We start from the raw sequence: 24,309 nt of genomic DNA on the forward strand, positions 1-24,309 counted from the left end.
AAGATCATGACCTGAGCCCAAGTGGACGCTTAACCGACTGAGCCCCCAGGTGCCCCTCAGGAGTCTTTGTCCTGACGAGCCACCTGATAATTAGCCATTCCATAGAGTCCTGGAGGGCTTCTCAGAAGTCCAGGAGCTGCCGTGTGGTGGGGAGATCGTGGTAATGGATGGTGATAATGGATAGAAATAAGTATGAAAAGCCAGGATTGCCGGTGTTTTGGAAGAATGTGTCAAGACCAAGATTTAGGCACACACAGTGCAAATGTGGCCATTCGTGAAGTATTTTTGAAAAAATGGGGCATGAATTTCTCATCCCTTCTGCTCCCCACATCAACTGAAGGGGGGGCCACCCAGGTTCAGAATTAAGTGTTTGATCACTACTGCCTTCTTAAAGGTTATTAGGACACAAGGGGCGCCTGGGCAGCTCAGTCGGTTGAGTGTCTGACTTTGGCTCAGGTCATGATCTCATAGTTCGTGGGTTTGAGCCCCGTGCCGGGCTCTACGCTAACAGCTTGGAGCCTGGAGCCTGCTTTGGATTCTGTGTCTCCTTCTCTCTCTGCCCCTCCCTTGCTCATACTCTGTCTCTCTCTCTAAAAATAAATAAACATTAAAAATTTTTTTTAAAGTTATCAGGACACCAGGACACGTTGGATAGGTCTGTTACCTTGACTGTGAACTTGGTGTCACAGATGTTCACATGTGTCTGAACTCATCAAACTGTACACATGAGATATGGGCTGTTCTTTGTATATCAGTTGTACCCTCGTAAAGCTGTTTTTAAAAGGGTTCTGAGGGAACAAAAGGAACGTTTACAGGACATTAGCTTCATGAAGTACTTGTCATGGTCCACAAAACCCTGGCTTGAAGTTTGCAGGCAGATTGCTTGCTCTTTCCCAGAGGACAGACCACTGTGTTGGTTCCCAGTAGAACCGGGAATCACTGTGGCAGATGGAACCAAATGGAATTTCCTCTTCTTTTGGTAGCAGAACCCTCAACATTGTGAGGAGACAGACCCCCTGAGTAAACCTTTCATTTTCTGCAATCCTAACACCAAGACATCTCACGTTTTCCAGCTTCCAGTTTTTCGCCTCCTCCAGGTTTTTGGTTTTTCACTCGTCATCACTGATGTCACATGCAGGTAATTTTTCTTCTGTTTTTTTCCTTATCATCCAGTTCCCAAATCTCGCTTTCTTTTCCCTGCCCTATCTTTTTCCTGTGTTCATCTTTCCCCGTTCCCAGTACTTTTAGCCTTCATTCACTCCTTACCGGATCTTGGTTCTTTAACCATGTGTCCCAGCCATGGTGGTCTTGACCCTAACTCAGGAGAATCTTACTCTGAGCTCATCCACACCCTCCAGTACATTTAATTCCCTCTATGAATAGAATGTGAGAAGCGGAGGGGGGAGGCGCAGGAGGCTGGCCGGCCAACTGGAAGATCACTGCGGTTACACAGACATCCAAAACCAGGGCAGTGTTACTGAGGGTAGAAAATGTGGTGTGAATTTAAGAGACATTCCAAAGTTACCAAGCCCGGTGACACTTGGAAACCCATTGTACATGGACAGTAAAAAATAATAATAATAATAAAATAAATAAGGAATTAGGAATACTTGAAGCTAATGCCAATGTTTTTCTACTCAGAGACCATCTTTAGCCGGTCTCTGCTGTAAAGTCTCTAAAGAGACTTCTTTAGCAAGAAAATGGTTTATTTGGCTTCTAAACTATTACATTTGGGAGACAAGTTTTGGATAAAAAATAGCCATGCAGAAAGGTCCAAAGCAGGCTAAAAATAGGAGCCTCGAACTCAAAAGATAGGTCAAGCATAAAAATGTAAATTCAGTAAAAAGCCATATAAGAAAGGAATGAGTGGGATCTACCAGACCAGAGGTGTAGACCAGCAAGGTGAAAAACAGCAAAGGGGGGCAGGCCTGGTGCCTGCATCCATTGAAGGTATCTGCAGCAGCAGGAGAGAAAGGCAAGGTCCTGGAGGCAGTGACCTGTCACAGAAGGAAGAGCAAAAAGCGGTTCCTGTCACCTTTATCACCCACTGCACAGACGTGGAGCAGACTGGACATTGAGCTGACGCCATCATGTCTGGCAGCTGGAAATGAGCTTAGAGATCACAGTTTGAGAATGTTAGAAGTGCACCGGTTACAAGTGCACGGAAGGTGAGGCCCCACAGACTTTTCTCATGCAGCGCAATGATAGTTAAAAAGGAGTCGTTCGGGGAGGATATGACCAGGGATTTTTATTTTTAATGGGGGAGATTTTGAGTTATGTTTGCAGATTTGGGAGACAAAACAACAAAGGGAGAGATGAAACATGTAAGGTGGGGTCTTTTATGAAACCTGTAACGCAGGAGTCCCTAAAGTCCGACAGGAAGCAGAAGGGAACGGGTTGAGAGCTGAGGTTAGTCTTGGAAAGGGTAGCTTCTTTGTGCAGGAGAGGAAAGATGGAGGGGAGGTCTGCAGTAAGGCCATCGCAGTGAAGAATGGGCAGTGGATTTGGGAAGGACTGAAGAAGTCCATTCAGCACCATTTGAGAATGGATTGAACTGGAGCAGAAGTTCAAAGGAGACCAAGAATGGAGTCAAGGAAGACTACGTTTTTAGTTCAGTTTACTGAGTGGATGATGAAACCACCAACTCAGATGGGACATATCAAAGGAGAACTAGGTTTTAAGGATCGTTGAAGAGTTTATTTTGGAGAATATTGAGGTTTTGGTCCTTGTGAGGCATGAGGTAGGGATGCCTAGGTGGAAGTGTGGTTTAAAACCACAGGAGTAGATGATTTCATAGAGGAAGAGGAATGGAAAGTGAGTCTGCATGAGTGTGCACAATGGGTCATGAGTGTCAGCACTGAGGCTGAGATAGGGAAGACCATAGACAACAAGTATGGCTCCACAGGAGCGATGGAGGGCAAAGGGGATGACCTGTGGGCAGGTGTTTCAAAACTAGAAGAAGCAAACCAAATGTGAACTTCTCCCAGGAAGAACCTTCGACTGGTTATATTTATTCCAATTTTTGGATGCCAGTATCAACCATTTTTCATAACATATCAGAAAGAAAATTTGCTGAAATTGCTTTCCCATCTTGTGAATCGCATTTTGGGTAACAGGTTTTTATATATTCATTTTCCACGGGGAATTTGATAGTGTAGGAAGAAACCAAAATAACTCAAATCCAAGAACTCCCAAAATGCGCTCTTAGAAAAATAACCAGATGTGTTCTTACCAACTTCCAGCCCTGTACTTTTTTCCATGATCAGAAGTATTAAGAGTCTATTTTAAAGAAAGAAACATAAACACAACAGAGAGAGCAGAAAAAAAAGAAAAAGAAAGACTTTCTAAGGAACAAATTCTTCCAGTGACATGTCGCTTTTTTTTTTATTCCTTTCAAGATCAGGCATTTTCTCTTTAAAGAGTAGTTTTCTTTTGTGCCCGTGGTTCTCTTGGCTCTGGGCTGAGAGAACACTTTGTGGAAGAGAGTGATATTTGATTGTTCCATCTTAGAAGGTTGTGACATGGCCCTCCCTCGTCCATCCTTTTGTAAGAGCAGCTCTTCAATCCTAAGTGCACTTTCTTTCCTAAGGGTCCCACTTGTGCTAACGTTCACCCCAGACAGCTTCTTTCACATGCGTGCTTGGCACATCCAGATTTTACCTGTCTCTCCTACATCCTCTCCAATTTTTTTTTAAATTAGAGCCTTTCTTTTAAAAAATTGCTTTTATCTATTTACTTTTAGAGAGAATGAGAGCATGAGCAGGGGAGAGGCAGAGAGAAGGAGGGAGAGAATTCCAAGCAGTCTCCATACCATCAGCACAGAGCCAGACACAGGGCTCGAACTCACAGACTGTGAGATCATTACCTGAGGTGAAATCGAGAGTCAGATGCTTAACTGACTGAGCCATCCAAACACTCCCATTTTTGTTTCCATCTTTCTAATTAGTGATTTGGTATTCCAGATATTTTACCACATTTTCTATCCACACATGCTTTTTTTGTTCTTTTAACCCAACAGTACAGGCATAGAATTGAGAATGGGTAATTCTCTCATTTTCTTCTTACCATTGCCCTTATGAGGTTATTTCGGTTCAGTCTCCTTTTTTCTCATTGGTCCCAGTCAGAAGATACTCCCAGGGGTGAATTTCAGAGGCAGAGGCGTGTTTAAAGAGGCATGTGAAGACCAACTTTGGGTGTTTGTGTGAGAATGGCATAACCGGGGAGTGAATGGAAATCACCGTGTCCAGATGGATTAAAGAAATAGTCCTGGGGCTGCTGGGTGGCTCAGTTGGTTAAGTCAGTCACCGTCCGACCCTGATTAATGTTATGATCTCGCTGTTTGTGGGTTCAAGCCCCGCATCAGCACAGAGCCCGCTTCAGATCCTCTGTCTCCCTCTCTCTCTGCCCCTCCTCTGCTGGCATTCTCTCTCTCTCTCAAAAATAAACATTTTTTTTAAAAAGGAATAGTCCTTCAACCATGAAGTTTTGCATGGCCGTTATATCAGTTGGGATCCTGGATTCTTCAGTTGACAGCCATCAACTTGGACTTGTAACTTGAGAGTTAAGAGATACGCCCTTTGTTCAGACAGTTTCCAACACAGTGATCAGAGAGAGACAGACCTCAGCTCACACCTTGCTTGAGCTTGATTTGAATTCTTTAAGATTTGATTTTCCTGTCTTCAGAATAGGGTGCTAATGCCTATTCACAGAAATTGAGTGACTTCAGTATTCCGAGGGGCTGGCACACCACCTGATGGGTAGGACATGCTCCATGAACACTAGCCACTCACCTTCCACTTCCTCAGCCTCACCCTCATCATCACTTCTGACACTTTGGGCTGCCCTGTACAGTAATGTCAAAGACATCCTTCAAGTGTTTGGTCCACGAGTGATCTTACCCAGCCCCTCACTTCTGTACTGAAACTGATTTGATAAGGGATTTGTTTTTCTGTTTGTTTTAAAAGTTGCCGGAGGTTTATAGGAGGGAATCCAGTAACTTAGAAGTCTGTACCTATCTGATGGAATAGTTACCCTTTTTCCTCTGGATTTAAACTAGATCTGTCACTTCTGTATGGCTGTATAAGAACTGAGCAGCTTAAGACAACCAACATTTATTATCTTGAAGTTACTGTGGGTCAGGAATCCAAGACCTTCTCTTCTGAGTGGTTCTGGGTCATGGTCTGTCATGAGTGTCAGCCGGGGCAGCATCATCTGAAGGCTAGACTGGGGACGAAGACTGCACGTCCAAGCTCCCTCATGTGGCTGTTGGCAAGATGCCCCAGCTCCTCGTTGGCTGTTGGTGATCTGTTGGAGAGGAAACTTGGTTGCTCACCACGTGACCTCTCCCAAGGGCTGCTTAAGGTTCTTAACGGCATGGTGCTGTCTTCCCCCAGAGCAATGACCTGAAAGAGAGCCAGCAGGAAGTCAGGATTCCTTTGACAGCCTGGTCTCTGAAGTCTCATACCATCATTTGTGCTGCCTCTATATGATAGAGTCCCAGAATTAGGCTCCACCCCTTCTTCCCCCTCCTCCTCCTTACTGCCTCCACTCCTCCCCTCCCCCTCCTTTTCCTCTCTCCCCTGCCCTTGCCTACCTCACTTTCCTATCTTAGCAAACAAAGGTTACTTTTTGCCTGCCTGGGGTCACCATGACAATAGAGTGAGATTAAACAGAATGAGCAGGTGCCTCCGGAGTTTAGGAGTGCCGTGTGGCACAGGGCCCATGTGCCATGACTGCAGAGAATTGCATTGTGTCTGTCGAGCTTCTGTTCTTGCATCTGAGGAAGCTCATCCAGCTCAGAGGCAGTGTAGTCAAAGCACAGGGTCCTTTGGTGGGTGCTGTCTGGGCAGTGATCTCCTTGGGACACGGCCCTCCCTTCTCTCCTGGGGAAGCAGTGTCACTTCAGAAATAGCAGAGCTGGGTTCCTCTGCTCCTTATCAGTCGCCCCGCAGGTCCGTGAAGTTCTCCTGCACAGTCGTGTGCCTGCTGGCTATTTATTCATAACCAAAGCAGTATTTGGACACGTTTCCCAGTCAGGTTCCACCCACTCTCCCCAGAAGGCCACCCCACATCCCATCATTCTGGTGCCAGAGCCTTGGGATCTTCAGAAGCAAAAGATCTTCTGGGCTTAAAGGCTGTTGTTTACTTTTGTATCTGGATTCCTTTTCTCCAAGCAACTGCAATCCACCATGATTGTCTGGAAGTTAATTCGGGGGCCCCAACAAGGCAGGGGGTTGGTGAGCTTAGCACAGTCCTGCCTGTTCTCTTTGGCAGGCTTACTCTGTCCTCAGCACCCCAATATATTCCTCTACTTTATGTGCTTCATGATGGATCTGTCTTCCTTGGCCTGCACATTCCTCACTGATTATCTTTAGAAAGGTGGTTTGTGGGGCGCCTGGGGGCTCAGTCAGTTGAGCGTCTGACTTCAGCTCAGGTCATGATCTCGCAGTTCATGGGTTCAAGCCCTGCATCAGGCTCTGTGCTGACAGCTCGGAGCCTGGAACCTGCTTCTGATTCTGTGTCTCCCTCTCTCTCTGCCCCTCTACCACTCACTCTCTCTCCCTGTCTCGAAAATAAACATTAAAAAAAAATTGGTTTCTTTTTTCTTTTTACACTTTGTTTATTTAAGTAATCTCTACTCCCCACGTGGGGCTCAAACTCACAACCCCAAGATCAAGAGTCACACGCCCCTCTGACCGAGCCAGCCCAGCGCCCCTAGGAAGGTGGTTTTAAATGCTGGTCGCTGAACGTTTACCCACACAGAGTGTTGACTCTCAGAAAGTACACAGGTAGAAGAAAGGGACTACGGTACCTCCTTGCTTCAACCCTGCAGAGTAACCCATCACATCCCAATGCTGGGGAGGCTCTTTGTCCAGAAAGCAGGAGGTGAATGCCAAGACTTCCTGCATTGTGTGTTGTCCCTTCTCTTGGTCATTCCTTGCATTCCTTTCATTGCATTTATGGGTCAGGAAATCCTCTCCTGGCTCAAGAGTTTAAGAGAGCCTGCAGGTTGGGGCTTATAGGAGTTTGGAGACAGAGTTTTGCTTGTTGCCTTAGTTTTAAAAGCCATGCTCCCTCTTGCATTGAGTTCTTAATTTGCTGACCCCTCTCCGAAGCTGAAAGGTGCACATCACATTCTACAGCAGGACAGGGGGCTGCCCAGTGAAGCCTGTGTTGGCGTCTGTATTCACTGAGGATACACAATGGAATGTGCCGTCATTTACAGGGAAGTCCTACTCTACAGGGGTCTCACGGTCCCGTTGGGTCCAGCTGACTGACTGCCTCTGGTGACCTCATTCACGCTGTACTGCACGTAGTTGAGCTGGAAATCTGTGCCCCTGATTTAATCACAAAAAACAGCTGATTATGGGGATAATATCGAGCCTCTGGCTGCCCTGTAAACAATGTGCAAATGACAAAAGTAAAATAAACAGGATGTGCAAATTAACTTCCTAAGTAAATTAAAGATGTTGCCTCCGGGTCTCCTGATTAACTCCTTTTCGTCCCCCTAATGTTTTTTGGGATTCACAGTGATCTGAAAAATATCACAGTCACAGCCTTTGTCTCAATGCTTGCTTTGTTTTCTTTTTTTGTTTTCTGTCTTGTCTGTTTCAGATATACCAACACTCCTACACTGGATACTATGTCCTGAGCAAAATTCCTCATGGGTAAGATTGTTCTTTCATTTTCTTTTAATGAGAAATATTCAGAACAAAGAAGGCATAGAACACTGAATAGTAGCTTCGTTCATGGAATTAAGGGCAGGTGATGGGACAGCTCGATTTTGACAGTGAAGCATCCTGATGTGTGGCCTCTGTGGCTCCTCCCTGGCTAACTACATCAAGGGTCTCAGGGGTGACATGAGTCCAGTTACTTGCCGTTGGTAAAGCCCCCATCGTAGGACAACTCCACCTGTCTTCTGCTCTGGTTCCCGTGGTCCATGTCAAGGTCGTGCAGGGCGGACTTTCCCCTGTACCTTGCAACCTCCCAGGCACAGTGGATGGCCCTCGGACTCCCACAAGAGTTCCGGTTATATCCAAAATAGAGGGGCACCCCTAAACTTACCTGGTCTCTCGAAAATGCATGATTTGCGACCCAGAAGTATGTGGGAAGGAGGGACATGAGCACATGCCTGATACCCACGCACAACACAGGGGCGCCCTATTGGGAGCTCGTCTCCAGAGTCCAAAGGCAGGAAGGACACTGGTTAAAGTCTGCCGAAGCCATTTGTTGAGTCAGACACATGACGAAACAGCTCCAGAGCTAGCAAGAAGAGGCAAGGATGCCTTTTTATTTCTCTCCTTTCCTCCGTCCTCCTGTGTCGTCACCTCACCTGCCCCCAGACTCTTGTTCCCCGCCTCAGCCTCTCCTTCACTCCTCCGGGGCTCCTCTCGCTGTGCTTGGGAAAGGGGAGGGGCTCAGGAAGTGTTCAAAGAAATTAAACTGTGCTGCTGCCCATGTTGCGTGCATTGCCTCTGAATATGTAGGGGAGGCATCCTAATTTTCCTGACTTGAGCACACAGGAATTGCTGAAAAGTTTCATAAGAGAGCATCAATCAACAGCATGAATGTTTCCAATCTGCTTTCTACTCCATTTCTGTAGAATGTGGGCATCTCCTTGGAAAACAAACATGGAGAAAATAATTTCATTTGGACTTCAGACAAATGAGAGTTGTGTGTAGATCCAAGGCAACGTGAGATTCATAGTTTCTGGTGGGCTGTTAGACAAATCAAGCTCAAAGAAACTGAAGGCGAACCACTGTGGTAAAAATTAAGTGTGTAGGAATTTTTCATTTAAAGCCTATTTTAAAGATAAACTCAGATGTTTTCCACTGAGGAGGAATTATTCTATCATTTTTCCAAGCAGATGTGCATCTTCAAAGGTCACAGTAGTCAAGGGTGTAATTATGCCATGAGATTTATGTACCCCTTGTAGGACGATAGAATGTATTATAGATGATGAATATTTCATTCCATCTTATATAAATTTGTAAGACTCAAAACTCGAAAAGCATTTTATGCTTAACACTTTGTGTTAATACTTTACTGCATCGGTCAGAATTTAGAAATAGATTTGGAGTCTGTACAATGTTGCGTTCAGCCAGACCAGCGACAAACCGGAGGAGGAGATAGTCTGTGTTGATGACTTTGTTTCACGTTGGTGACTTTGTTTCGTGTTGATGATGATGATACCCCCCGTAGAGATTGTCAACACATAATGTACTGTCTTCAATATTTTAAAAATAATCACAGTAATAATAATTGCTGTCGTTTATAGATTGACTTCTGTGCACCTTTACTCTAACACAACAGCCTGAAAGAAAAGCACTTTTTTTGAGAGAGAGAGGAGAGAAAAGGGCAGAGAAAGAAAGAGAGAGAGAGAGAGAGAGAGAGAGAGAGAGAATCCCAAGTAGGCTCCCCGCCCAATGTGGGGCTTGATCCCATGACCCTGGGATCATGACCGAAACTGAAAGCAACAGTCAGACATCAACCTACAGAGCCACCCAGGAGCCCCAAGAAAAGTGAGACCCCACTTACAGTGAGACCTGGGACATCAAGTAACTTCCCAGCATCTCCGAGCTCACGTACAGTCGAGCTGGGAGCCAGTGCCAGCCTGGCAGACTCCAGACCCCCAAGCCATCAAGACAACCCCCTTGAGTTATATTATGACTGCAAATATTGGATCTTTAGTGGTGCTAGTTTATTTTCCCTAAGCACCTCTGTATGATTGGTAGATGTAGCCGATTCCTTGTTACATTTACTGGAAGAGAACCCTGGTGGATGAGGAAGTCGGTGGCCCAGCCCATCACCCAGATGAACTGCAGCATCTCCAAACCTTGCATTGTTTGCCCGCCCACCTCTTCCTCTTTGTCATAAGATCATTGGTGGAAAATGAATCAATTAATTAATTCTAAATAGTGTTGACACCTCATTTGTATTAGTGAGACAGTGGATTTCTGAACCGGATGAGCCCTCAGGCCTCAAGTCTTTGCAACCTTAGCGATGCCTCAAGTCCACTGCCTGTGCAGGCGACCAAGCCACCGGGTGGCAGGAAAAGATACAGCCCGCCTTCCAAGGCTTGTACCGTAGGTGGGTTTGGAGTAGAAAGGAAAGCACAATTATGGTTTTACAACAAAAATAAGCAGGCATCTGGGTGACTCAGTCGGTTGAGCGTCTGACTTTGGCTCAGGTCATGATCTCGCAGTTTGTGGGTTGGAGCCCCAAGTTGGGCTCTGTGCTTCCAGCTCAGAGCCCGGAGCCTGCTTCAGATTCTGCATATCCCACCCCACCCCTCCCCCACTTGCTCTCTCTCTCTCTGTCTCTCTCTCTCTCTCTCAAAAATAAACATTAAAAAATGTTTAATAAAACAAAAATAAGCTTGTATTAAATTATTTAGATTTGCATTACTCATCATGCAAAAAAACAAGGAGCTTTTCCTTGGTGCTTCTGAAGACACAGATCTGTACTTTGCCACAAATTCTCACTTCCCTCTCTCTGCTTCTCCTCTGAACACTTCACTGGAAGCCGGAGGCCATGCAGTCTGCAGGATGGGATTACCTGTCATTTGTAACTTGAATTTTGTCCTGGCTTCAGGCTGGCCAACCAGTCACAGACAAGGGTCGAATTAATTTGTCAATGCCTTCTGAATTGTGGTTTCCTTCCTTTTTGCCAGAGGCAGAAGAATTAGGGGAGGGTCTACTTGTTTTTCTGTGTCACTCACAAGCCAGAAAGAGGCCCTCCCTGTCCCGTGCATCCGCATCCCCCATCACAGTTGGAACCTCTGTCTGTAGTGGGAGCTGGGTCCGGTCCTTTGCACATACTGGCTAGAGCTGCAGCGAGAATCCCAGGGCAGCAGTATTTTCATCTACTCAAAGATCTAAAACCTAAGGGAAAATCTGTTCATCTTCCACACCCTATGGACCTATCTACGGATAGATCAAAAAGCGTATTCTTAAACAGGTATCTTTTACACAAATTTGTTTGTTAACCCAGATTTAAAGCTAGTCATTCTTAACATAAAATGTTTCACTAAGTTCGTGTATCAGAAAGTCAGCAAAATAAAACAATCTTCTGTAATAGAGATTATCGCCCTGGCTCAATGTTCTCTATTAAGGATCCATCATGTGTTTTCATAGAAGTATTTATTTTTGTAGACTTGGCTGCTTCTTGACATTTTCCTGATATGACTTTTTTCTTGAATTAGTTTTTTTCTTTGGCTTGAGGGCTTTTGTAAAAGAAAGAATTTATTTCTGTATGACTACAATTTCTTATATTTACTAGCATCATCCTGAAAATCATATGGACTAGTGAAAAGTATCCCCTTTATAACCTAAATCAGTTTTCAGAAAAATTCGGCATATCTCTTAATTGGGTGGCCTTGGCATTTGGGGTCTGGCAAACAAAGTAATAATAGAACAGACACCAAGAAATATGTGAGCGTAGCTTTGTTTACATGCCAGGCCATCTTCTGTGGATTTTGTTGCCCAAAGTTAGCTCGTTCACTGGTATTTTTTAGGCACCAAACATAAGTACACAGAAATTGCACTCCTTTGGAATTCTCATTGACCTGTGAAGTCACATTCTGTATCTGAAAACTGTAAACTGAGATGTAGGTCTTTCTGCCCAGACTTACTCTCTAACTTCATGGGCTGGGATACAGAAGGCATTGCATTTATTTAGTAACTGGACATCTGGGATGAAAACCTACACACAGTGTATGTTGCCCACAGCATGATGTGGGAATTAACTTCAGCTCTGTGGTCCCAAGGGTGTGAATCCGAATCCTCAATCCACCACTGACCTTGATCGTTGTCATACTTCTACAGATCTGTTTCCATATTTTTAAAAAGATGATATAATAGTGTTCCTCTCATAGACACATTGTAACAATTAAGTGGAGCAATAGATCTAAAATGCACAGTAGAGAATTTTGCTTCCGGTGAACATTTGGGAATGTGATTTCTTAATATTGTAGTATGCACCTATATATATTTGTAGTCTTGTGATTAAATATTATTACACTTTACTTTCTGGCCAGCTGAAATCCTTTCTGTTATAAGGGGAGGAATGATACACCCGTATAAGGGTAAGATTCCCTTTGGGGCAGCTGGTGGTTCAGTTAGTCAAGTGTCCAACTCTTGACTTCGGCTCAGGTCAGGACCTCACGGTTCGTGAGTTCAAGCCCCATGTCGGGCTCTGCGCTGACAGTGCATAGCCTGTTTGGGATTCTCTCTCTCTGCCCCTTCCCCACTTGTTATCTCTCTTGCTCTCTCTCAAAATAAATAAATAAACATTTTTTAAAAAGAATAAACTTCCCTTCAATAATTGTTCAAAGCTAAGGCTTATTCTGTGACACTCAGGTAATTATAATTTCTCTCTTAAAGGAGATGTTTGTCGCCTCAGCTATCTATAATTCTCCATGCTCAGTAAATTCTTTTCCATAACATCTAAATCTGACCTGTCACAATTAATTTGTAAGGCATTCAGGTTTTGCCTCCAATGGAAACAAACAAGATGATATAAGTCAGTATTTATTTTTTTAATGTTTTAATGTTTATTTATTTTGAGAGAGAGAGTGTGAGCAGGAGAGGGGCAGAGAAAGAGGGAGACACAGAATCTGAAGCAGGCTCCAGGCTCCGAGCTGTCAGCATAGAGCCCATAATGGGGCTTGAACCCACAAACCGTGAGATCACGACCTAAGCTGAAGTCAGACACTCAACCGACAGAGCCACCCAGGCACCCCAGTCAGCAAGTATTTATTGAGACGCTCTGTTGAGTAATGAAAGCATGGTTGATATCCTTAAGAAGTTCAAAATCCTGTTGAAAAGAAAAGATATACACTTTGTAACAGTATGTAATTAGGTGGCCCAAAGGGATATTTTAAACACTGAGCACAGAAGAAGAGAAAGCTGTGGGCATCAGGATTATGCTGAGCCTTACAGCTGAGTGAGTTGTTGTTTTCAGTAGCTGGAGACAGAGGAGATATTCCAGGTTTGGTCGGTCATTAAACAGACTTGACTTTTGCACTGAGCCAGCATCTTCTGGAATTCGTGGGGTGCTGGCCCAGGCCATGTTCACACAGGCTCTGCATGGGTAGAGTTAGGGTTGGGTGGGTGTTAGGATAGCACTGAAGTGTAAGGAACCTAATGCCACCCTAGTGTGATGGGTCTTCATACTAAGAACATAGGGATTACGTAGAGCAGATGTGCTGAAAATGGCAGGCTTGGGTGAGTTTCATGCATGTGCGAAGACTGAAGGGAGAGGAGATCTGGGGCATGGACTCCATCAGGAGGCTGGCTAAGGGGAGTAATGAAGGCTTGGAACATGGCAGAGCTCAGTGGGTGGAGAAACCACACTCCTAGTGATTATGGGTGGCCAGTGTTCTCCTGGAAAATGAAGACATATTTCAAGTGTTTATTCCATGTCCCTCTAATTAAATCTTCAGCAGCCTGTGTCCCGCTGTGAGCTGAGCCTGGGGCATGAGAAGATTCAAGGTAGTGAGTTCACAAGGGCAGTGATGAGAATTCTCAGCACATGTCAGTGCCTCGGTGGCTCACCACCTTTCCTTCCTGGTCCTTTTCTCATGGATCCCCAGGGGCCCTGCCGCTGGCCCTTCCAGGCAGACACACACTGGCTCTACCCTCACAGCTGCCAGGAATTGCATGAATACAATTGTTCGTATAATGTACAAGTGTGAAGCCAAGAGGCAGAAGAAAGTGATGTCCTTAAAATACCACTTTGCTTGTCTCTGTCATGGCATGGGGTGGGGAGATCTCCCCACCCGCCCGCCCCCCCCCCCCCCAACCCACCACACCGTTACTGGCTTTCACATATTTTCAGAACCGTGGACAGCTCAGAGGTCTACACTAACATTCAGGACCGTGGACAGCTCAGAGGTCTGCACTAATATTCAGAACTGTGGACAGCCTAAAGGTCTACACTAGCACTTGGTCTGGGTCCTTCTCCCCCTTCTCCCTTGCTCTCCTGCCTCCCCCCACCCACACACACACCGCCTTCCTCCCTCCAGAATACAAACTCTTAGCAAGCATTTTCAAGGGAACATGACTTTAGAGTCAAAGAGATCTGGGAATAAATCCCCAGGCTGCCTCTTTACCTGTGTAATCAGGGAAGAGTTACTTTGCTTCTCCGGGCACAATTACTCCATATGTATAATGGCAATAAAATTCCTGACTCATAGGGTTCATGTAAAGGTTATAGGAAACACTAGAATAATGAGGTGGGCGTTTAAATGCCTGCTTTGGTGTGTGGAAAGCGCTACACGCTCTATTCACGGAGGAACCAAGATCTTCCGTGATATGGCCAAGTCTAATTAACCCCCCTGCATTTGGGCACAAAATAAATGTCATCCTCAATGTCAACTCGGATCCATTGTAATGGCTTACTAGAGCTCTGAGGGTAGAGCTGAGTAGTCAAGGGCTATGCCCAGGCTCTGTGGGAAAGCGTGCAGACATCGATGTGTCTGCCCTGCAGTGAGGGAGGAGGAAGACACATGCCATGCTCCCATGAGTGGTCACATCAGTGGCGTGTCCAAGCACTGCCCCCAGATGGCGTGCTCTTGGAGGTCCTCACCTGCACACGTGCTCCAGACTTCCTGCTCCCTGTGTGGCTGCACTCCCAGCCTCTGACTCTTCATGCCCCAGCACCCACACCCCCTCCTCCAAGAGTCCTCCGCCAACTGCCCGAACCCCCAGAGTTCCCACCACAGTTCCCAGTTCCCACCACAGTTCATCCTGGCATTAAACTGCTACTCACCTTGTTGTAAATATGTGTTTTTTCTGAGTGGAATGTTCAGAAATGTTTTCAATATGCATTCATTGCCTGACACTCCTCACCCTCACCCTAAGGCCTCAGAGAGAAGGGTTTCTCTGGCAGGGGCTTGACTGTGTCTGCACCCACGGGGGCTGGTGCCCCAGGACAGCGTGGCTGTGCAGAAGAGGGTGCCCCACACACCTTACTTTCCCCGGTGCCAGAGGTCTCATACACCAGGGCTGGGCCAGTTGGCGGAGAAAAGCCATCAGTCACAGGCAGAAGGAGGTGGTTTCAACCATTCTTTCCCACCAAATCATTTGTCACCACAAGCCCACGTGAAGAGGGAAAAACACTTGTGACCTTGCTGATTCTAAGCTGCATGTTCGTGTCGCTTGAGTTGTTCCCGTCGTGGGAGGCATTCCTTCGATGCTGGCCGACAGTGGGAGGAAATGAATTCAGTGATTGAGCAGTATTGACTCGGAAGAAGATGCGTGCCGGGCCCCACCCCCGTCAAGCAAATGAGTCTCTGACTACGGGGCCCGGCTCTGGGATCAGCCAGGCCTGCCCCGCCATCACTTGCTGTCATCACTAAAGGTAGTTGGAGCTGAAACAAGTGAAGTTTCCCCTGAAACGTTCATTTCCTTGTCCTCTTGACAAGCTCAGAGAGCACAGCCGGCCTCAGATTAATGGTGATGGGGGCGATTTGTTTAGTGATATTCAGGAGAGGCTCCTTAGTATGGAGGTCCAAACTACAGAGGTGACACAGAGCCTGCTGTTGGTTGCCTGGGTTCGCCACGGTCCCTGGTGCTTCTGTGTGCCCGTGTCCTGCCAGTGCAGGAGCTTGCCATGGGCTCCACCGAGTGGGATCAGCAGTGAGCCGCCCATTCGGATTCATGCATTTTGGTCTGTGCTGTGCACACTCCCCCTCCACGGTCTAAGTCACGTGAAATTAGAGGCTTGCCTGCTGAGCCCTTTCCGTCAGGCGTGAGGGTCGGTCACCTGAGGAGCTGTCCACATCCCCGGGGTCAGCCCTCTTCCTGCTCACGGACCTTTTCCTGAAGAGAAGTGCCGGGCACCGAGCAGACACCCCTGGACAGCTGGACCTGCCAGGTGCTTGTAGCGTGTACCATGCCTTCATTCCTGCTGCGGACATAATGGAGCAGCCAGCGTGTACCAAAACCATGCTAGCCTCAGGGTGGATGATGGAAAGGCCATGCATACCCCTTGCTGCCTCGTTGATTTTGTATTGTTTTTATGTCACCTTTCTGTGTCTCTGTGCTCCAGACTGTGTCTACAGAGGGCTGGACACCAAGCCCCCAACTGTTTACCTTGGTGACATTGACTCCGGTTGAACTTCACAGCACCCTTGACCAGGAAAGCAGCTCTGGAGGATGGCGGGAGGGGGTGATGGGGGTGGACAGGCTTGTGAAAGGCGGGCATGCAGTGGTCACATGTGTATAATCGCAGGCTCGTTGCAGCATAACTGACCTATAATAAAACTCACGGTTTGGGGGGGCACCTGAGTGGCTCAGTCAGTTAAGCGTCCGACTTCGGCTCAGGTCATGATCTCATAGTTCTTGAGTTCAAGCCCCGCGTCAGGCTCTGTGCTGACAGCTCGGAGCCTGGAGCCTGCTTCGGATTCTGTGTCTCCCTCTCTCTCTGCCCTTCCCCGCTCGTGCTCTGTCTCTCTTTCAAAAATTAAATAAAAACATTTGAAAATTAAAAAAAAATAAAACACACGGTTTTAATTGTAAGTTTTCAGGAAGTTTTGACTAATGGTGCCATCAGGGGAGCATCTCGACACCAAGACAGAAAGAATCCCATCGTGCACCACTTTCACCCGCTGTGGTTGTCCCCAACAGCCAGTGACCTGGGTTCCGTCCCCATGGTCTTGCCTTTTCTAGAATGTCTTGCAAGTGGAGTCATACTCACATTGTCTGTGTGGCTAGCTTCTTTGTTAGCATGACTACCGTCAAAGTTCCCCCACATTATTGCCTGTGTCTGCGTTTCATACTTTTTATTGCTGAGACCCGGCCCATTGTATGGATACACCGTAATTTGTTTACATGTTCACCATTTGACATTTCAGTTGTTTCCAGCCTGGGGCTTTTTGGGATAAAGCTGCCATGAATTTTTGCATACAGAATAGCATATGGAGGTAGGTTTTCATTTCTCCTGAGTAAATACCTAGAAGGAGAATTGCTGATTTGCACAGTAAATGTATGTTTAACTCGATAAAAAAAAAAATCGCTGAATTATTACCCACAGTGGCTGTGCGGTTTAGACCCTCCCTTTTTAGGTTCATTACCTGTCCTTCACCCCATCCCTGCACGTGACTGGCCAGATGTGCCTACATAGGCTCCTGTCCCCGAGCTCTCCTTGACCCAATGCGGGCACTGCAGGGTTGGCTGTCCAACCTGACTGCACATTTCTCGTCCCCACAACTGCTGTCTTTGGAGCACTCTACGAATGACAGGTCCATGGGGAAGTGTGTGGTGGGCACCGTAGTAGGTCAGAGGTGGGAGGCAGAGCAGACCCTCATGAAGAGGCTGTTATCTGCATAAGCCCCTGGGTGTAAACCTCAGGAGCCATTGGGAAAGTTCCAGGCCCTTGAGATCCCTCACTTCCTGGACAGATTTCCAGGAAAGGATTTCTTTTCAAGAACCACCCTTCTTAGAGGAAGGACCAAGGAAGGATGAGATCCAAAACTGTCCTGGTGATTTGGTCTTGTCCTGGGTGGGCCTGTTGCTTCACAGCTGAAAAGCAGTGTATAGGACCCTTAACACCTGGACAGCCTGGTGACTGTGTTGGGGACCTGTTTTCTGACACCGGAGCTCCCATCCAGCACCAGCAAAGGCCATTCTGCTGAGAGGGCACTGTAGGCTTTTTCAGACCTTCCTGTCCATTCTTTTATTGCATCTTGACTATAATACTGCAAAAAAGACAGGCAGGCAGTGCTGGCCTGCCCTGGGGGGTGATTGGTATGCAAGGTGCCCCCAACCCAGAGCATGTATTTGACTCGGCTCAGGATTCAGCTCAGCTGGCAGGCTCACAGGAGCGAGGTCGACATGGTGCCATGGGCCAAATGCCCAGATTAAGAAGAAGCCTTGCAAAACAGATGCCTGTCTGGACTGGAATTTAATTTAACCCTAGCCTGTAGCTCTCTGTTTTCTGCATCCAGCAAGATGGATGCAGGTGCCCAAACTATAGGGGAAGGTTGGAGCACTTAGAGAGTCAACCTCTTTCATAAACACAGGAGTTTGGACAGCCCGCTCCCAATTACTAATGTGAAGGTCAAGTTTTTTACATCTCTGAGCATCTTGACCCAGAGTCATCACATCATGGCCCTAATGTGAATTTCTACTGACTTTTTGAAATGCTTGGAGCGGCTTTCAGGGCAGGGCGAACACACACTTCACCGAAGCTCCCGACATAATCAGCCAAAATGGAGTGTAACATACCATTTCTTTCTTTCTTCTTTGTTTTTTTAACATTTATTTATTTTTGAGACAGAGAGAGAGAGAGCATGAACAGGGGAGGGTCAGAGAAAGAGGGAGACACAGAATCTGAAACAGGCTTCAGGCTCTGAGCTGTCAGCACAGAGCCCAACGTGGGGCTTGAACCCACAGACCGCAAGATCATGACCTGAGCCGAAGTCGGACGCCCAACCGACTGAGCCACCCAGGCGCCCCAGGTACCATTTCTAAAAGGAAAGGAAAAAATCCACATCCAGGGCTGATGCGAGCCATGCATTTAATGGTCGTTGGTATCAGAACTGGGGTTTCTCCACCCAGAACAGAAGCTATCTGTGAGCGTCCTGCTGGGGACCCAGCCCGCTCCCCTGGGCAGCGTCTGAGTGTCCTTAGCCAGACGGGCATCACCCCCAGCCCCCGGTCTGCCTCCTTCTGGTACAGCCCACGAGGGCAGCCCTCTTACCTGTTCTTCATTCCTCTTTCTGTCCCAGAGCACAGGAATCCCTGCTTACCTACTACATGATGTCCAGACGCCATCAGCCTCCAGGGCTCCATCCACTCTGTCCCAGTCCGTTTCTTCCACACCATTCTTCCCAGGACATGCCCTTTGCTCCAGGGAGAAGTCACACCTTCATCGCGCTTTCTGGGTTCCTGTCACCTGCCTGCTTCTTTCTTTACTCTGTGCAGGACTTTACACCCACATCGGCCCACACTTCTTTCTGCTCCCTTCTCCTTGATTGCGCTTATGAGTGAGGGACTAAATGAACGAATGCATGTACAAACGCATACACAAGTGTTTAGTGACCGCTGGTTACATGTTTGACACTGAGACCTACAAGAGCATGTTTTGTACTCTCAACAATGATGGGGTGCCGGTCATATCCCCACTTCCGAGAGGAGAACCCTGAGACTCCCCATTGAAGCAACTTGCTCAGGACCTCACAGCTAGTGGCCGGCGTGGTTTTAACTCAGTTGTCCGGGCTCCAAGCGTGGCGTGCTCTTTGTGACGCCACCTTCCCCTGCGTTTCAACCCAGCGAGACTCCAGCCAAATTACGGACTGAGTGGCACGGAGCTCATCTTATGTAGGTTCTTTTCTGCTCCCTGTGTGGAGTGTGATGGGAAGCTCGTAGTAAGGACCATATTGAATAACTGTCAGATTGGGGATGACCCAGCGACCAGTGTTATCTGATAAGCCCAAGCTGGTGACTTCACCCGGTGCCACTGCTCAGGGAGTGCGTCTGCATGTCCTATGAACAGCGGTGTCATGAAACACTGTGACTACTTATGTTCTGTTCGACATCAGAGAGCAATAGCTAACATTGGTGCTGTTTTCCCATTTGGATAGGACGAGTGAAAGCTCTCTGAAGTAAATAATTGACCCCTATCAAAATAAAATTATGCAGCATTATATAGTACATATAGCCATTCTGCGAGGCCAGGCGGGAAGATACCTAGAGGACCCTGTGTGGTCTCAGACCACCTGTTTAGGACCACAGCTCCCAGCGATCCCTGCTCCAGTCAACCTGCGCAACCCCGGCTTGGCAAATCAAACAGCCTGTCAACTGGCAAGAGAGCTGGAGGAGGGGCTCTTGGTGGTTTGGAAGTAGTGAGGTGCCACTCCTTGGTAGAAAGTACCCCCCTGGGGGTCTCTGTCCCGTGAGGAAGTGGAGAGCTGCACTCCTCGGTGGAGGTGCTCTTGCTGGACCCGGGGTGAAGGCCGAGGACCTGGGTTTTCCTGCCAACCCGCCCTCCTGTGTAACTTCCCTCCTTCTCCTTGTTCCTAAAATACAGCTAGAGGTAGCTGCTCAGGAGGGTTGTCAGAATCATCATGCGACTGGGGAAAGACAGAGGTTACACAAATATATTTTCATTAAAATTCATACTTACCGGTGTTGAGCTTAAAAGGAACCATCCTCCATTGCCCCCGCAAGAACCCCGAGATGAAGGGGGAAAGGTTGCCCCTTCAGAGTTACTGAAATCCAGTGGCTCTGAGTGCCGGGGTCCCTGTGGGCACAGTCTAGGTGTTCATCTGAACTCATGTGGCTGAGGAACCTGACCTGGCCAAGAACTCAGTCAGGATGATGTTGTAGGCAAAAAATCTGACCGTATGTATTGAATCCTCCTGAAGAAAGTCTGGGTGAATAGAAAGGTCAGTACGCAGACAGAAAAGCCCGGAGAAGCATTAAAAAAAAAAAAAAGTGTCTACCCACACTGCTGGAGGAAAAGCTCGCCATACGGGGGCACTTCAAGCTGTCTGCCCACTGTGTCCGGCTGCCCAGCTACCTTCTGATTACAGTCTCACACAACGGATTCATTAACATGAGCCTCTGGCCAACTGGCCTGCTCTGTTTCTCATCAAAAATTAACAAATTCTCCTTTTTGGTTATTTCGATTCTTATGAATTTGGCCAAGGTGCAACTTGTCCTAAGAGATCGGTATGAATTCACACACTGAACACATCAGGCATCTGAACACAGCCAGGCCCCACCCTGTAGCAGCCTCTCCAAGAAGGGTGGTCCAGGCAGCTATGTCCTGGAGGATGTTCCAACCTTACCGGTGCCTCGTCTGATTTCCTTCACTGGCTGGCTTAGCTCGGTTTATTTCAGCTGCCTTCATAAAACACACTGAGTGGTTTGGGTACAGAGATGGGAAGGGGTATTACGTCCTATTCTTTCCCTATTAAGCCAGTAACATATGTGCCTTACAGAAAGGCCATAAAAATTTGTATAACCAGGGGCGCCTGGGTGGCTCTGTCGATTTAGCATCTGACCCTTGATGTCGGCTCAGGTCATGATCTCACGGTTTGTGAGATCAAGCCCCGAGGCAGGCTCTGTGCCGACAGCCTTCTTGAGATTCTCTCTCTCTGCCCTTCCCCTGCTCGTGCTCTCTCTCCTCTGTCTCTCTCAAAATAAATAAACATTACACAAAATTCATATAACCAAAGTCAACTAAAAAATAGGAAAGCAAGATGTCCTTGACAGAGAGCCATTCCCCTCCCCCCCCCAGTGATGACCAGTGTGTGCAGGCCTCGTGGTCGATGATGGTGTCAGTGTTATGGGTAGTGATGAGGCCTGACTTCTACCTTTTCATCCTGAGCACTTCATTGATGCCAAACATGTGGTTTTTCGTCATGGGAAATGCTTATTTCCAGAGTTCAGGTGCCCTCCACCACCGCCAGCTCCTTGTTCATGGCAAGACGCCCATTTCATCCACAGCATGGCACTAATCCGGGTCCCTTGGCTCTATGGCCCCCGTTGCTATTTTGGGCATGAATTTGGACCCAGACAGAGAAAGGTTTTCTGTGAAAGTGATCTTGTCATTATTTTGAGTTCCCAGATGCCCTTATCATCTTCATGCGGACCAAACAATAATTGACAAGTTACATCACATTGTCCCCTAGGGACTTGTTACCAATGTAATCCCGGCCACTAAATAGCATTGCGATGGAAAAGATACTCTTTGTCACAAGACAGAGCACCCGCTCTTGGGTAAAAAATGTTTTTTCAGTCCATGGAGAAGAGTGCTGAGTGTGTGCATGTGTGTGCATGTGTGTGTGTGTGTTTATTTGGGGGGAGGAGGAGAATCCTAAAAACAAAACTTCCTAATTTAAGTCTAGCACTTTCTCCCCCTCGTCCACCCCTACCCCATTAAAGTCAGCCTGAAAATACTTCCAAGTCATAAATTTGTCATGAGAAGCCAGAGCTGTGGAAAGGTTGTTGCCATCCATACAGTAGTCTCTACAAGTGAAATGATATATGAAATATTTTCATAAAGAAAAAACGTGTAAAAACATTCTTCTCCATCCAACTTAAGGGATTCCTCGCTAAATGGGGTCAGATAGAGATTCTGGGACAGATGCTCCAGAGGGCCTTAACATGATCTGCTCAGGAATTCATAGGCTCTAACCAATCCCTGCAGGTCTATGACAGTGGCCCACAGAATGTAAAAAAGGGTGCTTTTAAATGAGGGAAATGCTAATTGATGTAAAGATTTGTCCAGATTGTTTTCAAGGTGTTTTTCTTTTTTTTTTTTTATTTTTTTTAATTTTTTTTTCAACGTTTATTTATTTTTGGGACAGAGAGAAACAGAGCATGAACGGGGGAGGGGCAGAGAGAGAGGGAGACACAGAATCGGAAACAGGCCCCAGGCTCCGAGCCATTAGCCCAGAGCCTGACGCGGGGCTCGAACTCCCGGACCGCGAGATCGTGACCTGGCTGAAGTCGGACGCTTAACCGACTGTGCCACCCAGGCGCCCCTAAGGTGTTTTTCTTTTTGTCTACCAACAAATTGGATTATTTAAGGATCCATGTTTTCAAAAAGTTATTTGTTGACCCCAGAAATTTTATTTAATCATAACCAAAAAAATGGCTACCCCTTGGAAAGAGGTTTCTGTCAGACAATGTTCTGAGCACTTTGTGTCTATCCCTCCTTGACAGCTTAAAATTTGCCTATGATGTAAAGACTATCACAGCCCCCTTTACGTTTGAAAAACCAGGTATGGGGAAGGAAAGATGCCCAGCTGGCCAGTGGCAGACCCAGCATCACAGCCAGGCAGTGTGGTCCTGGGGTTAACTCGCTGCTGCCCTCTGCAGGTGAGCGACCGCCATCACCAGCACTCGTGTCAACACCACCTCCAAGATGGCCAAGGGGAAGATAGCTATACTAAAGAAGTAAGCTCAGAGTTAAAGTCATGAGAAGAGAAAGCAAGTGTCTCCAAAGAATCTGAACTAATAGGACTAAGGCCTCAAGGAATAAAAACGATGCTCCGGGAGATGGACTGACAAAAGGCGTTCAGTAATGGGATTTGTAGCGTTCGTAGACTCGGTTGTGTTATAACTAAGAAACATCAATACTAATTATAGGGAATGATGGGTCGCTGAGCACAGGTGAGCCCCGTTTCTCTCTGTCCTTGTGAGGCCATGTGCTTTATTCCCATCTGGTCTCTGTTGAAGAAACATTTCCCATACAAGATCCAGAGGTAAATGATAAACAGTTTTGCTGGCGTCGATGTGACCCTGTTGCCAGTTTCTAACATCACTCTTTAATCATCCTTCAAGATTGTTTTGTAAATTCAAAGGAGGTTTTGCACAGCGTAGCAAAGGAAGCAGCCAATCTCGTGGTCTCCGGAAGTATGATGATCTTGTGCGCGCATGGAGACGAACGACAGAAATCATACGTCCCGGGAGGGGTTTAGGAGATTAACAGTGACTAGTTAATTATGCATCCTTAATCAGTCAATGCATGTACACTCACAGAATACTTGGCACTGCGTATGGATTACAGAAAAAAAGGGCGATCTTTCCAACGTCACGTTTCCTACTTGGTTGGGGAAGCCACCGCATAGACAGACCAGTTATCATGTGAGAAGCTTTATGAATCCTGCGAATCAAGATGCGTGATATTTAAAGTAAGAGTAATGACGAAGAACCTGGTAAGCACGCGTGTAGCCCCGTTCTCAGAGTTTAAGAAGCAGTGTTTTCAGCCATCCCGCACTGAAGATGCATCAGTTTTTACTATACATCTGTCCCTGGCACCACAGAGCACAGAATAAATAAGCATTTGCCTGCAAAAAACTTATTCTTTACATCTGACCACATATAAATGCAAACAGAACAGAAACATGAGGCTGCCGTTCATAAAAGCCCATGGTGAGGCAGGTGCAAATATAAATACAAAGGTACAAGCGGCATAAGGTTCCTGGTCTGTAGGCATCAGGTGTGAGGCTAGGAGGCTCTGATGCCATGCCAGGTGGGCACGTAGGAAGGTGGAAGGCACAGAAGGGCCCCGCGTGCATGCCATACCCCGTGGCTGCTGCAGCACAGCTGGCTGATGGGTGCCCGTCAGGTGCCCATATCTCCACACTGGAAGCAGTCTCATCTGAAGCCCACTCTCCCCTGTCCCCTTCCCTCTCCATCCCCACAGCACTGCCTTCAGCCTTGTGCTGACCACAGTCCCCCGCACCCTGTGGCCCTTCCACAGGCTCGTCCCTCTGCCTTGAAGACTGTCCTCCCAGATCCCACTCCTCCACCCACACACCGCCAGGGATCACAGCGTTGAGAATCATTA

The 24,309-nt window shown here is 47.1% G+C and overlaps 1 protein-coding gene across 1 annotated transcript in view; it reads left to right on the plus strand.

Moving 5' to 3' along the window:
• Window positions 1-24,309, plus strand: part of DPP6 (dipeptidyl peptidase like 6) — a 713,986-nt gene that overhangs the window by 498,838 nt on the left and 190,839 nt on the right. Inside the window, exon 6 of the mRNA XM_047850332.1 lies at window positions 7,615-7,667. Coding sequence (XP_047706288.1) covers window positions 7,615-7,667 — 53 coding nt within the window. The remainder of the gene's footprint in view (window positions 1-7,614; window positions 7,668-24,309) is intronic.

Source organism: Prionailurus viverrinus, chromosome A2 (assembly GCF_022837055.1).
Source record: "Prionailurus viverrinus isolate Anna chromosome A2, UM_Priviv_1.0, whole genome shotgun sequence".
Lineage (NCBI taxonomy): Eukaryota > Metazoa > Chordata > Mammalia > Carnivora > Felidae > Prionailurus > Prionailurus viverrinus.